This window comes from Belonocnema kinseyi, chromosome 2 (assembly GCF_010883055.1).
Source record: "Belonocnema kinseyi isolate 2016_QV_RU_SX_M_011 chromosome 2, B_treatae_v1, whole genome shotgun sequence".
NCBI classification, from domain to species: Eukaryota; Metazoa; Arthropoda; class Insecta; order Hymenoptera; family Cynipidae; genus Belonocnema; species Belonocnema kinseyi.
In genome coordinates this window covers 54,422,708-54,439,142 of record NC_046658.1, presented here as the reverse complement: position 1 = coordinate 54,439,142, position 16,435 = coordinate 54,422,708, and the positions used below count along the sequence as shown (strand labels likewise).

At 32.6% G+C, this 16,435-nt stretch overlaps 1 protein-coding gene across 2 annotated transcripts in view; it reads right to left on the bottom strand.

Annotated features, from left to right (window-relative positions):
- The window catches only part of LOC117167124 (alpha-tocopherol transfer protein-like), a 35,174-nt gene that overhangs the window by 1,979 nt on the left and 16,760 nt on the right, over positions 1-16,435 (bottom strand). The window contains exons 5-6 of one of the 2 annotated variants that reach the window (XM_033351809.1): positions 16,010-16,204; positions 13,058-13,489 (exon numbers count right to left, since the gene is read on the bottom strand). In XM_033351809.1, the coding sequence (XP_033207700.1) occupies positions 13,376-13,489; positions 16,010-16,204 (309 nt within the window). In that variant the 3' untranslated portion in view covers positions 13,058-13,375. Of the gene's footprint in view, positions 1-13,057; positions 13,490-16,009; positions 16,205-16,435 lie in introns of those variants that run through there. The other variant, XM_033351808.1, reaches the window with a different exon arrangement.

Here is a 16,435-nt window from a genome sequence, read left to right as displayed (position 1 = left end):
ACGCCAATTAGCACAAATGGTAAGTTCCGACAGTGCCTACAAGTGTGCCTACTGGCCGCTAAATGGCAATACCGGTTTCATATGTATACACCTGGTACACATTCACACCAACAAATAACCAGTAATTCTTATTGAAAACTAAATAAAATCTATATTAAGAGAGTTTAGTATCTCAATGGTTTCCTTTTGTTTAAGGTCGCTGTTGACAGAAGAGCAGACACAAACAAGTTCCAACCAGACATCAATTCCAATTGTTCAATTCACATTTTATTCATCTGAATCGGTTCTCTATAACAATGATCAAGTCAGGTCCAACGTATAATAAATAAATTTATTAATTTTCAACTTGCTTAAGAATGTTTCTTCTTCATCTTTGGTAGGTCGCGTAGATCAATATACAAAAAAGACGAAATCGGTAGAAAATATCATAAGCATTTTTCGTACTTTTGTCAGTAATATTAAGGACATGTGATACTTAGAAAATGATCGATTTTACCAATTTTAAGTTCCCCTGACTTCTTTAGAATAATAAATATTTTGTCTTAAAAATTTCAGAAATAATAGCGAACATGCTAACGGACGTCCCTGCGTACTTTTTTTGGGTTAAATCATAACAATTTAATTTTGCTAAATTCGATTAATTTGCGTGGCGCTCAGGAATTAGTATCAATTTTATCAGTGTTAGATTCCCCTAGCTTTTTTCATAGATTAATAAATATTTTCTCTTCAAAATCTGGGCAATGATAGCGAACATGCTAACGGACGTCCCTGCACGCTTTTTTGTGGGTTAATTTCAAACAATTTTGATTTTTCTAAAAACGTTTGCGTATATTTCGAGGTTATATATGTACTAATTTTCCGGAACTAACCTTGTTTGTTGGCAATCAAAAAAGTTTGTTTCTTTAAAAAGTGTCCAAATTATCGGAATGACAAAGCTGAAAACGACCCTAACCTCAAAATAATGCACATGCATACAATTTTTATTCAGCACAATAAAATGATGTTGTTATTATCACTAAAAAAGAAGTCCGGGGATGTCCGTTATAATATTTTATAGCATCTCCGAATTCGGTTTTTAAACATTTTCATTTTTGTGAAAAAAGCCGGAGGAACTGTACCTGATTGACCACACGACGATTTATCACATACCTTTAACAAAATTATAAATATGGAAAAATCTTTTTTGGTTGAAAATTCCGCTACTTAGTGGAAAGTGAAACTACTTTATTAAAAAATCATTTTTTTGGAATTCTTTTGTTTGGTGATTCAGCATTGTAGTTGACAAAAACTTGTTTTTTTGGTTCAAAACGTTAGTATTTTGTTGAAAATTATTTTTTTTTTATATACCATTTTTTCACTGTATATTGAACAATTCCATGCTGGGTTAAAAATTCAACTGCTTCGTTGAAACTTTATCTGAATGGTTCAAAATTGAACTATTATTTCGTTGAAAATTTAACTATTCTACACGGAGCGACCGCAGCAAAAGCTGCTACTGCTTTTGACACGAGCGGTTAGTGTCATAATAAATTTTTTTGGAATGGCAAGCGCCACAGTTGTCAACGCACTTATCGCTCGATAATTTCCATGAGCCGCTCGTTCTAATGGCAACAGCAGCGCGAACTCGGTAAGTGTTGCGCCCGGCCAGTTCTTAGGATTGACAACAACCTCTCGTGTTAATTTTCAAAAGCGCGTGGTGTCAAATAGCTCTAATGTTAAGTGACAATCGCGCTTGTCGCTTGACTCATTCGCCGCAATACCGAATTTTGAAAGTATTAAGGGAAAACGTGACAACGTCAAATTTAGTCTTATCATTTAACCGGAAATTTAGAAAAGAGACATTTTTACAACTTTTTAGAACTATAAGAGACTTTTCGAATTAAATTTTTAGATTTTAGTTGTTAATATTGAAATTCAACTTTTAATGACTTTTTTAGTGAGCGAACTCATAAAGTGCTCTCAGATCATTTTAATTTTCGCAATAAAATCTAAAGAAAATATTTTTGATCAGAACTTTCGAATTAGATTTGAGATGACGAATGCAACAACCTGACAAGCGCTCGAAACCGCGTAAAAGTATTGCCCAGCCGGGAAAATTTTATTTAATAGCAAATTGGTTCCGAACGAAAACCACGTTTTGCTAACTTTGAACAATGAGACGGTTATCGAAAAAATGTTAGTTGCAGTAACTTATTACGAGAAAGTTTTTCACTAGAGTTTGAAAAATTTTTTCTGGACGTTTGAAGAAAGTCGCTTGGAAATTGTGGAAATAGCAGCGAGTTGAAGTCAACACACGCTGCCGCTGCGGTGCTCCGCTTATCGGCCTTTGTTCCTAAACAACTAGCCAGCAGCGGCAAAAAGCAACAAAATGCTCCAGCGGCAGCGTGTTTTGACTTCTGGACGATACATTTACGCGGTTTCGAGCGCTTTTCGAGTTGTTGCATCCGTCATCTCAATTGGACTTTTTACTAGTGGGAATATAAAATTAAAAGTCATAACCCGGTAATAAGCGTAGAATAGAGAAGAATTAATATTTTCAGTTTTCAGCACAAAAGTGAAGATTATTCTATTATTTTGAATACGTGATTTTTTCATCTGTCTAAAATGCCACAATAAGAATAAGATACCTCCTAAACTTATTCACTTCTATTTCCATAGCGACCGCCATAGAGTTTATTTTCTCCCAAAAAGAACGTGTTTTCAATATATTTAATTCCTTCCAATTGTACCGGTAACGCACCTTACAGAGACATTTTTTATTTCTCAGAAGTTGTCATATTTTGATTTTACTTAATTCCTTCTAAGAAGTTCACAACACATTTGTAATAAGTTGTTTTAATTCCTTCATGCGGAATGTAAATTCTGAAATTTTAATTTTCACAAATCAACTCTACCTCTCTAGAGTTAAAATTATTTAAATTCACACGTTTTCATAGATTTCTTTGTTGAATTTTTTAAGATGTTTAAATAAATTATTAAAATATAAATACGAGGTGTGTTCAAAAAGTAAGGTGACTTTTCAATTTTCGCGGGCTACGTACATTCAAGTTTTCAATTTTTTGTTTTGTTGTGTTGGTACACTCGTCACGATCATATGTTCACAGTTTTCACTATATAGCTCTTGTTGTTTTTTTGACAGAGGCGTAAAAGGTTAGAAGGGTTTGGTGTGCTCGGCGATTTTCTTCTTTCGAAAAAAAATAGAGCAAAGTGTTTGCATTAAATTTTGTGTGAAAAATGGAATCCAGTGCTCTAAAACTCTTGAAATGTTGACAGTTGCATACGGTGAGTCTACTCTGAGTAAGAAAAATGTGTATAAGTGGTACAAGCTGTTCCAAGAAGGCCGAGAGGATGTCGAAGACGAACCTCGCCCTGGACGTCCCAGCACGTCAACAACAGATGAAAATGTTCAAGCAGTGGAAGAAATGCTGTTTAATTTTTATCAAAAGATCCATCGCTTAGGAGATGTTGAATGAAGTCGCAGCCTCCATATTCACCGGATTTGGCCCCCAGTGACTTTTTTCTTTTCCCGAAACTGAAGAGACCCATGAAAGGACATCGATTTTCAACGATTAAGGAGATAAAAACTGCATCGCTGAAAGAACTCAAGGCTATACCACAAAATGATTATCAGAAGTGCTTCGATGATTGGAAAAAGCATTGGCACAAGTGTATTATATCTGAGGGGGGTTACTTTGAAGGGGGCAACATAAATATTGAGGAATAAATGAATATTTTTTGAGAAAACCATAAAGTCACCTTATTTTTTGAACACACCTCGTTTATAAAATTTGAATGTTTTACGAATGTATAAGTTATAAAAAGTTTTAATAATGAAGACTAAGTTAAATAATTGCTGTCGTTAAATTTTACTAAGTCGATTAGGAGGAATAGGATTTGCACTTTTTCTGTTCCCGTTGGGGGATTTTTAGACGGAGGAAAAGTCGCGTATTCATAGGAATACAAATTCTTAATTTTTCTGAATTCAACGCTTGTTAACGGGAAAAGTACATGAAGGGTTACGTAAGGTAGGGTTTAAACCTAAAATAATTTGTTCCTTTATGGGCGAAAGTAGAACGTCTCATAATCCTTTACATTTATCAAATGTATTATCAACGCATAAATATTATAATTGTTTTAACCATAAAAAAATGAACAGATTTTTGAGGTTAAATGCGACGGAAAATTATATACACTGATGCTATAAACAATTACGATGTGCATATGCAGGTTCATTCATCTCGATCAGCTGATGCTGCTCATAGCACAGTTGGTATATTGCGGCGAATGAGTCGAACGATAAGCTATGAAAAAAATGTTATTTTAACATTAACCGCTCGGTCCAGAGTATCTCCGTGTATTTAGAGTTAAAAATGTATCTGTTTTTAGTGAAAATTCAACTATTTTGTTCAAAATGCCTATCTTTTTCAGAAAAATCATCTGATTGGTTGAAACGTCAGAAAAAAAACGAAAGATAAAGTTGCCAGATCAACTTTACATGAATCGAAGATAATTTCCGATTTTTAACCTTGCCTGGATCATTTTTCGTCTTATAAACGCTCCATTTTTATTCGAGATGCAATCAGAATTACGACGCTGGCACTATCTATCGTCGTTTAAGGCCATGTGATGAGTGGGTCACGTGACCAGATTTCTACCTTACCACCACTTTTTTTATTTCCCAACTTATATTTACACGAAACGCCACATCGAGTTTAAAATTTGGCATACTAGGAATCTGGTCACGTGACCCACTCCTCTAATGGCCTTAACTTCATTAAGTTTGAGATAAATGGGGATTCCCATTTGTCAATTTCTTTTTGCGCTTTTTGCTATATGGTAATAAATAAATTCTAATTCGGCTACAATAATGTGATTTATTTCGGAAGAGATATGTCATAATGAACAACTTTTTTGGTGTGTCTTCTGTTGTTGATTCTACATGTTTTACTAAAATTTACTCCCTTCAGCGCGACGCAGTCGACAAGTTCAGAATTATTTTCCTAACCTCGGTGAAATTCTGACCTGCAAAAATTTTAACTTTTGTTTTTTCTTTGCTCTTTTAAATCTGGTGCCCCGATTTATGGCTCGAGATCGCTCATACTTTGCCGTTTTTTCATTGCTGCTAAGGACGCCGTAGCGCAGATGACAGCTTTTATTCCATCGTAGGATAATCTGTCGCCAAATAGCATGTAAACTTTAACAGCGGGAAATTTTACATGCAACCAAATTCAACTTTAGTTTTTTCTGTGTATCTCTTAAGTTACATATTCATTTCTTTGGTTGAAAATTTATTGGTAAGAAATTCATTTCTCTGGGTGAACATTTTTTTTGTTAATTTATATTTCTAACTGGAAATTTGAGCATTCTATTTTTGGTTGTAAAATTATCTTTTTAAGTTAAAAATTCATACATTTTGTTCAAAAATGGTATTTTTGTCTTGAAATTTATTCTTCTTGGTTGTAGAATTATCTATTTTTAAGCACAAGATGTTTCTTTTCAATTTTTTCTTAAAAATGTATATTTTGTATTAAAAAATCTATTATTCAATTTCAAGCACGTCTTTTTTAGTAGAAAATTCAATTATCTTGGTAGATAATTCATATTTCCGTGTTGAAAACTCAACTATTTTGCTGAAATTAGTGTTTTTGGCTTCGAAATCGAAGGTGTTGGATAACATTTTTATTTTTAATAGGGTTGTTTCGCGATTCTGGGCAGAATGATTTTTTAATCAATAATTACAATCCGAACCGAATATGCGTTATAATTTTTTTCTGTTGATTCACTCAACAGAAAAAAAATATTAAAAATTACAGGCGGTAATACACTTATTCAAATTGGTGCCACGCGGGAGTGACGTGACTCAGAGGTTCTCATAAATATCTGTCAATGTGACGATTTGGATTTGATGAAATCTAACAAAACTCATGATAAAGAGGTTAAGCCATGGTCTGCTATTATTTCTGACTATTTTGATTTGATCGCTTTATTTTTTATGGTACATATTTACGAATTGTTTAGTAAACATGCCTACATTTAAGTACTTTTTCAATAACCTCTTTTTACAAACCATAAATATATCTATTTTTGGTAGATTTCCGCTATTGACTTTTACGAGACCCTCCGTTGATATTTCTTTAAACATTATTTTGCGACGTCTATTTGCGATGTGCACGTGAACAAAACATCGGCACAGCAAAAGATATTTGGGAATCACTGACATATGGTATGAGCAGTGATTGTGTGCAATCCGATCCCTTCGACGTCCAAGCAGGGGCGCCAACCCCGGGGAGGCAGGTCAGGTGGCCGCCCGACCTGTTTGGAGGGGGGGGAGGCGAAAATTTGGAAATATATTGTGTAAATAAATTAACTAAAAATGCACGGAAAGTGAGGGAAAATAATTAAGTAAAGAAAGTGAAAACGTGGACAAATCCATAATTCGCACGATTAAATTTACATTTATCAACAGGTTCGCGAATATTACATGTGAGAGCACCATTTCGTAAGTATCTTTGAATTTTTTAAGTTATAAAAAAGAATGCTGCTAATATACCGCTTTGCTGTTTGCCAGCACTAATAAAACGGGGACCAAAAATTCCATTTGGAGAAGAAGTAGATCAGAGTTAAATAACTAATAATTTTTTTCCAAATTGGCAATTATAAGTGATGCAAGAACGTATCGTGATTAATTTTGTCGATTGCAACAAATATATCGTAGAAAAAGATTGATTAATAATTTTTGGGGGAGCTGTCTGAAGTAGATCGGCCCGACCTGTTTCAAATAGGATTGGCGCCACTGCGTCAAAGGGGCCTTCTCATCGACATCGTGATAAAAAATTCATATTTCAGCATTAAATTAAAAATAGTAGACAATGTGTAAAAAATTACTTATAAGCGTTTTTGAAATTAGAATGTTATATACTATAAGATCTATTTATTGGAAAATGGTATCTGACTTTGGAAACAACACTATTGACTCGAAAATCTTTTTTGTTTGAAAAATTAACTTTTTTATATAAAATTTTACTTTTTGGTTTAAAAATCAGTCTGTTTTGTATGATGATTCAACGAATTTGTCGAAAATTCGTATTTTTCATTTAATTAAACTGTTTTATATTGAAAATTTAAATATTTTGTGGTGAAAATATCAAATATTATAATTTGTGATAGAATTAATTTTTGTAATTCAAGTTTAATTTATTTGGTCGAAAATTTAAACATATTTTTAAAAAGTAATTTTATATTTGGTTTAAAAAGTATCTTTTTGACTTGAACACTCAACCATATAGTTGCAAAATAATGTAGAAACTCACCCGAAAGGAAACAAAGTATTTTCAGCATTTCCATTTATTTTATATACTGTCGAAACGTAACTATATTCACTGAAATTAGGTTACGTTGTCAAAAATACCGAAATTCTAACGAAATGTTTAAATTACGCATAATTGTAAAAAATAGTTTGTTTGAATCATTACGCACTTTATATAAATATTAAAAGCCAGGCGTGTAAAATATAACGTTATGACAATTTTGTTTTCAATTTTGTTCCAATCTGTCAAAACGTTACGAAAAGGAAACAAAAGACTCGGTACTTTTTGGATATCGTAACGTCACGAAACAAAAGTTTTGGACGGGTCACTGTATGTCTTACGCAATTCGTGGATAACCCCTTATAAAATTAGGTATATTTGCTGTCTCTGGATTTGTTTCAAATAAATTCAGAAAAAAATGTTTTTGCATTAACATTGTTGATCTCCTAGATGTGAGGTTATTTAAATTCACCTAATTAGTTCGGTAGATGAAGGAAATTACTCCATTTAGATTAAGTTTACAAATAGTTTAGGATTTAATACAAAATAGCACTATAAATATACTGTTAGAAATGTTCGGATATTTCCGACACATTTAAGATACTAAAGTAACTGAAATTTACGAAATTAGGTTGCTGAAAATGAAATTCCGTAACTTTTATAGTAAATTTACTAAATAATTATTTAACTTCAAAAGCAGTTTCTAAAAATTACGTATATTCTCCTAAAATTCCTAAATGGTAACGGAAATATAAGTTATCGTGACGAAAAGAAATGCGCAGTTGCATGCGCACTCCTCGCTTCTCCAGCGCTTGCGGCTAGCAGACGAAGTATGAAGGTTCAGTAATGGTGGTAATCGGCGTGTTGAATTATTGATTAAATTCGAATTATTATATCAGTATTACGTCATCAGTGATATTATTATTGATTTTCGATATTCCATTGAAAAAGTAGATAAACGTGTTAAAACTGGGAAGCGAAGGTGTTTGGCTCGCGTCTCTCAGTTCCTGAGTTAGGGCGGAAAGCGCGTGGCGCACTGTCATCTAACATGGCTGCAAGCAGACCATAGAGATCCAGGAAGGCGACGGAAATCGAAGATATCTGTGCAAAAAACAGATATGAAGTCCTGTCGGCCAACACTGACAGCATGGATGAGGAGGACGATGTTAGTACCAAGGGGGAACCTGACAAGAAGCCCAAGCAGAAGGTGCCACCTATTGTGCTAACCGCCAAGATTAATAACCAGGGCTTGGTCATGAAAGAAATCAATGAAGCTACAGTCTCAAAAAGGACAAGGTTTAACTTTACCAGACAAGGACTTTCAATTCTCGCGTTCGACAAGGATGACTACCGCACCATAAAGAAGAAACTGGATGGTTCAAATGCAGCCTATTTTACTCACCCATTCAAAGATGAGAAACCACGACACCTTGTGGCCAAGGGAGTGCCTATTATTCCTGTTGAGGAAATCAAAGAAGATCTGCTACACCAAGGTGTTAAAACCGAAAAAGTAATTCGCATGAAGCAAAGGATTACAACGGATCACCCCAATTACTTGATAACTCTACCACCAAATCAAGACTTGTGCAGTGAGGAAAGTGAAATATGTGTGCCTAGTGAGATTATACTGGGATAAATACAGGAACAGCAGACGAGTTACGCAATGCCGTAGGTGTCAATTATTTGGGCACAGAAGCTCGCACTGCAAAAACCCACCTAAATGTGTCAGGTGTGCGCAGGCGCATCTTACGGATAAGCATCCAGAGGAGGAAGATACTGTGGAGAACGAGGACTCACAAAAAGTTAAAGAACTGCCTAAATGTTCAAATTGTGGAGGCGAGCATCAGGCAAATGATACCAAATGCCCAATATACATTAAACGACTGTAAAGAATTGATGCCAGGACCAAGAAACATCCGCAGGAGCAGCCACGAGAGAAGAAAATATTACCATCTACAAGGACACATCAGGATTTTCCACCTCTAAGACCTACCTGGTCGTTCGCATGGGCAAACTCTTCGACTCATCAGGAAAGCAGAAATGCAGCAGTTGACGGCAAGAAAGACTACACGTCAAACAAGGACACCTAAGACTTCCAGGAACTGGCTATGGAATTTAGGAAACTCAACGAACTCTGCAATTTAGGTAAGATGCTGAGGCTTATTAAAAAGTTAAATAGTAGGCTAATGTCTTGTAAAAACGACTTGGATAGGCTCCAAGTTTTTGCTGAAATATTTGCAGATGATGGCAAATAGGAAACTTCTAAATACATTAACAATAGGGCATTGGAATGCAAATGGTATTAGGGGTAATTTTAGAAAATTGTCGCAATTTCTTTATGACCATAAGATAGACATAATGATGTTCAATGAGACAAGACTGACACCTAAAAATAAGTTTAGCGTCTCAGGGTATAATATTGTACGTAAGGATAGGCTAGGAGACAAGGCACAGGGGGGTGTCTTTTTATGATTAAATATAATATTAACTACTCTGAAGTTATATTAAACACGGCTTCCTTAGAATGTGTTGCAATCCGACTCTGTGATAATTCAGTATTTGTTTCTGCATATAATCCTTCTAAAGCTAAGATAGATCCTAGAGAACTAAATTTAATCTTTAACACAGGCAACAAAGTATTATTATATGGAGATCCTAATGCCAAAAATTCAGCCTGGAATTGCAAAAATGAGAATGCTAATGGTAAAATTCTTTATGCTTTTGCTGTTGATAATTTTCAAACTGTTATACATCCAGATAATTTTACTTTGTATCCTTATTCTAACGCGCCTCCTAGTGTAGTAGATATAGATCTATTAAAGAATATTGACTCTGACTTTATTATTGATACTTTTGATGAATTAAACTCAGATCATATACCTGTTGTTATGTCAATTAATAACTTAGTAAGCCTTTCGCACAATGAGACTGAATTTTATGATTATAAGCGCGCCGATTGGCATAAGTTTAGAAATGCAATTAATAAAAACCTAGAACTTACGCCTTGTCTTAAGGCTATATGTGATATAAATAGGAACGTTGATCAGGTTACCAGTGTTATTAAAGATGCCGCAGAAGTAGCTATACCTAAATGAAAATTTCAAAAATGGAAAATGGCTAAATTCCTCGTGAGGAAAAATAATATTAACAAGATTCCCACACTGCACGGTAAAAGTGGACTAGTTGTATCAGATTTTGAAAAAGCAGAAGTGCTTGCAGATCACTACGAATTGGTTCATTTTCTTACAAAGGATTTTGGTGATATTGACACTGGGAGGCTGGTCAACATTAGGTATAAAGAAATTGCGAACTCTATACATGATTTAAAGACAGTTGAACTAGCAACGGCCAGAGAAATTAAAAAAGCTGTTTTGAGAACAGGCTCAAGGAAGGCACCGGGTCATAATGGGATCCAGAATATTTTGCTCAAAAATATGCCAAAGAAGGCATTTGTACAAATTACTTATATTTTTAATGCCTGTCTCATGCTTTGTTACTTTCCGTATGCCTGGAAAACTGCAAACATCTTGCCCTTCCACAAAGCTGGTAAGGATAAGCTTTTCCCGGCAAGTTATCGCCCTATAAGTTTACTGCCAACTCTAGCCAATGTTCTTGAACGCATAATTTATAATAGACTTTCGAATTTTGAAATCACAAATAAAATATTAATTCCAGAGCAGTTCGGATTCAGACAAAATATAAGCACGGTTCAACAACTAATTAATTAGTAAATAGTGTTAGTACTTATTTCAACAAAAATTTGACTACTGTCATGGTTCTCCTTGACCTGGAAAAGGCATTTGATACCGTCTGGCACAATGCCCTAATATATAAACTTAGCGAGCTTAAAATTCCAACTTATTTAATCAAAATAGCGCAAGCTTATCTCTCTGGGAGAAAATTTAACGTAGTAATAAATGGCACTAAATCAAAAGACAGAAGCATTGATGCAGGAGTCCCACAAGGTTCTATTCTTGGCCCGCTGTTCTTCCTATACTACATTAATGATATACCAGCGTTGCAAGGAGTATTGCCATCATTATTTGCCGACGACACAGCTTTGTGTTCCGCTTCCTGGAGCCCTAAAGTAGCTATGGATAAATTACAAAAATTTACTAACTTGATAATAGAATTTTTTGCTAAATGGAAATTAAATGTTAATGCTGATAAAACTGAAATCATAATTTTCAAAAGGAAAAATTTTAACCATCCAGAGAGAAAGAGGAAGGTAGCTATTCCTGATTTCATTTTTCGGGATAAGATTATTAAGTCTAAATTAGTTGCAAATTATCTGGGAGTTTTACTGCATCAAAAACTAATATTTAATGAGCACGTTGCACACTCACTTAAAATTCTGGGCATCATGTACTGCATCATGTGCAGAAAGAGTAAATTAAGTATTAAAAATAAATTATTACTTTACAAAATGATTATCAGACCAGTTCTTCTATATGCGGCTCCCGTCTGGAGTAGCGCATCAAACAATACTATCTTAAGGCTACAACGCTTTCAAAATAAATGTTTAAGAATGATCACTAATGCCTCCCTCAGAGACAGGAATATTGATTTGCATAAGAAGTTTAACCTTCCTCTTATCTCGGATCATATTTATAGATTAACGAAAAATTCTTATGAAAAAAAGATGAGCTTAGAAGAGCTTCAAGAAGCAAAACCTATCAGTAAAGAAGAAATGCCTTTTAAAATGAAATATAGGATGCCATATCATCTGTTAATTGATAAATAAACAGCCTCAGCGTCGTAGGTTCTCGTTAACTAGTCTTATAATTATTGTTAAACTAGGATAAGGCCAAAACTTAACTAATGGGCTTTTTGAATACATTTTTTACCCAAACTCAAATATTACTATAAGCTACATGAATGTTGGCAGCAAATATTAATTTTAAATTTACGATAACGAATGGATAGGGTTAAAGTTTCTTTTAGAGAAATAGGTACCTACAGTATTGAAGACTATTGTACATATTAGCATTATCTTTCTGTACAAAAATATTAAAGAACAAATAAAGATTTTTACAATGCAATGCAAATGAATCGGCGTGTTGGAAAGATTTTGTTTTGATTTTTTACGTAAGGGGGACATTTTATTCTTGTACAAAATTTGTCGGAACATTGCACGCTGAAGAAACCTGCTGAGTAAAAACGAACCTGGCTAATAAAATCGTTTGTTTAGGTCAGAGAATTTTATTGGTTAGGGAAACTGTCAAGTAAAATAAATTTGAAATTTTTTCAACTTTAATTTGAAATTAGTTTATTTCCTTTGTACAATTTCTAGGATCAAAATGTTACAAGTTTACGATTTTTCTCTTTGAATATTAATATGGTCAGGGAAAATGAAAAATTGGTCAGTGGTAAATTAGAGAGAATTAAAAATAAAGTTTTGCGGTAACCGCATGGTATAATATTCTTTTTAATAATTTGTTTGCCTTGTATTTATATTTATTGGTTTACAGTGGCTATTTTTCCAAATTTCTCTTTCTATTGAAAAAAGTCGTCTATTTTACTACAAATTGCATCTTTCTTCGATAAAATTGGAACTGTTTTTATAAAAATTAAACTTTTTTTTTTCTTAAAGTTGCTCTTTTTATAAAAATTTCAACTATTTTATTGAAAAATTGTATCTATGAGTTCAAAATTGAAGTATAATTTTCGTGGAAGATTTACTTCTTGTTGTAATCTTATATTTTGATGTTAAGGGGAGACATACCTTTAGAATTTCCAAAAAATCGATTTTTTTCTATCATATTTTGAATGTATAATATGTTAAAAATATACTGTAGAAAGAAAAAAGAAAAATATTAAATATTTATAGAGATATTGTCAGCAATGTCAGAGTCCGCATACCGTCATTAATCAGGTAAACGGAGCGCTTGGGTCGGAGCAATGTTTCTCACACAATAGGTTTGTATATTTTTTTGTCCCATAAATTCTGGGAAGGCTTATTACTACGTTACTACGTATACTACGTTTATTACATGGACCCGGGATCGCCAATTGATCGGCAAGTAACTGAAACTAATAGTTATACCGCAAAGAATCTTTAAACGTGATTATCTCGAAATTGTCCTTTCAAAAACTGCTCGTGCTGTAACTTGAAAAGTTATTGACCGATTAGGCTGAAATTTGCTGGGGTTTCTCTTCATGGTACCATCGGAAGGATATACCTAAAAGCTTAAAGATATCGGGTTTTAAGATAATTTTTCGGGGTCAAAACTGTTGAAAAAGTTTCGATGCCTCGGAGCAGACGCTTGAAGAAATATTCGGCAGGGTCGCCATTTAAAAAAAAATCAAATGTTTTTTACACTTTAACAATGTAAGAAGAAAATGTTAAAATTAATAAATGATCTAGTTATTTTATCAAATAAAAAAAAATGCATTAAAATTGATTGATTTTACCCTTTCTCAAGGTATCTCCCCCCTTAAAATGACAAAATAAAGTCTTTTTCGGATAAAAATTCAATTTTTTTAAAATTTGTATTTACGATTTAAAAATTCATCCATTTTAGAACCAATGTCTTCTTTCTTGAATAAAAATCTTACAGTTTGCTTGAAAGTTAATCTTTTCTCTGTTTGAGGATACAACTTTTTTTGTTGAAAATTTTTGTTGAACCACTTTTTTAAGAAATCATTTTTTTTAGGCAGTATATGTATTTTAGTTGGAAACTAATTTCATAGGTTGAAGGTTTAGCTACTTTGCTACAACTTAATTGTATTGCTGAAAATTCATATTTTCTGGTTGAAAATCCAATTTTTTGCAAACAAATTACACAAAAATATTATTTATAATAAATAAAATAAAATTTTGTATAAATTTTATGAGTAAAGATTGCTAAACATGTAATGTATAGAGACATTATTGTTTGGTTAATTAATTTTAATATAAATTTTCAGTGTATAGTTGTCTGAAAATATAAATGTAAGTAATACTATATACGAACGAAGTTTATATGTAAATAACTATATTATATAATATACTCAATATATTATATCTAAAAAAAAATTCTTCTCATAAGAGTTGATCTTTGATTAAATACGTAATACAATGAGTGTACATATAGCATAGATACATAAGAAGTGGTTAGTCTTAACTTCAGTTATATTTTCTTTCTATTTATATTTTTAGGACGAATATAGACTTCATGTTTTGTATTAAAATAATTAACCAAAAAAAATATTTAACCTCTCCGAATTTTCAGTTACATCAAATGAACATTCCTAAACTGCTACATAATTTTGTGATACATGTGACTGGAGTTTCATGCAGTTACCATTGCTGAAATTTCTGTTACAGTTTCGGAAAAATTTAGAAACGTTTTCTGCATAAAGCTTTAGTGAAGCGTCTCTAACAATTCCTACATAAATTTCCAATAGTGTATTACAAAAGAGTTATGTACAATCGCAAGTCCAATAGTGAAAATTCTGATGTGTAATCATTGATATGAGGATTGTATTATTATCATACCAATATATCATAAAATAACGCAAAATAATGTAAATTTTTATTAACTGAATGATATAAAGTTTATTTTCCTGTGATATTAGCGATTCACTTACATGAAAGTATATATCGCGGAATTTCTTAAGAGATCTTCACTTTTGTTATGAGAGAAATTACACAACAGTAAGGTTTAAAGTCAAGTCCCCCGTATAAACTTTAACATTTTCAAGTTTCGGTTGATATTGTAGGACGTTAGAAAATATTCAGATATATAGATTAGTTTTTATTTCTTATTTTATTCCTTAAATTCGAACCTAATTTAATCTAATATATTCTATATCTATTTAATTTGTGAGTTTCTAATGTGCAATTTTGCACCAATTTAAAATATTGAAAATTAAATAATTTAAGATTTTAAGTTTACAAAATTTGTAATGAAAAAATTACCCAATGTTTTCATTTACTTCCTCTAAATTTTTAAGCCCGTTCATTAATAAAATCTTAAAATAAGACATTTCGCTGAAACGGGGACAAGATATTTTTTGGACGTCTCTGACGTATTCGTACTTTAACTCTATAGCAGTGATTTTTTTCTCGACATTATAATTGTTAAGTTAGCCGTGAGGTTTAGTCGTTAGCAATCGAATCCATTAAACTTCGATTAGATGGTTTGAAACCCGTCACAGCGTTTTCAATTTTTTAAATCGTCAATATCGTTAAAAGCTTCCGACTATATTATGTGTAATGCATTGTAATTTTATGTACTTGTTTAAGTTAAATTGTGTAAGGATGTGTGTAGCAGTGGATGATGACCTTCCACAGAATCTTTTTCTTCAACTTCTTTTTCTTTGATTGAAACTGTAACTAACAGTTGGACTCATTTTACCTAATTGGTAGGTAATCTTCATCAACTAATTACGTTTAGCGAACTATGTTATGTAAAATTAAGAGCACAAATATCCTCCGTATGGGGATGTCTAAAATTAAAGCTCTTATCATGTTGCATTGATGTAAAAAATATGTATAAAAAAAATGAAAATAATGCAATTTACTTTTTCAAAGTTTGAAATGACCCTCGAAATAATTATCACTGTAGTGTCGTTTGACGGATTATTGCAATTCGGAAAATGGATTATCTTTCGGTTTGAAAAATATTGTTTAAAAGATTGCTTTTTTCCCTGAAGTTGATAGAGAAAATATTTTCATTTGCAGAGTTCAAATATAATGCATAGTAAAAATTACATACTTGGATGAAGGGTTTGAAAATAGCGAAAACCATGTTGAATATGTATGGTTGGTTTACAATGTGCACGCCCTTGAGACGAGAAGGTAAACATCTTTGTACCCAATCTAGAACAGCGCTAGCAAAACTAGGGGTAAAATACGTCACGTGGCTAAGAGAAAGACCATCCATATCTAAAATAACTCGAACACCTGAAACCTGCAAAAATTAATTTTTAAAATAAATATAATTTACATTCTTATAACCTTATATGGTTTAACTTCTTTTTTGTCAGCAATTTCATATTATTAATTTAATTTGTTACTATACTCTATTTCTTACCAGAAAATCAATTAAAGAAAAATGGACTATCAAATAGTATTCGATATAGTATTTAAGAAAAAGCAACATTCGAATTTTGCTTTGGGGAATGGTTCATTTTATTTTGTT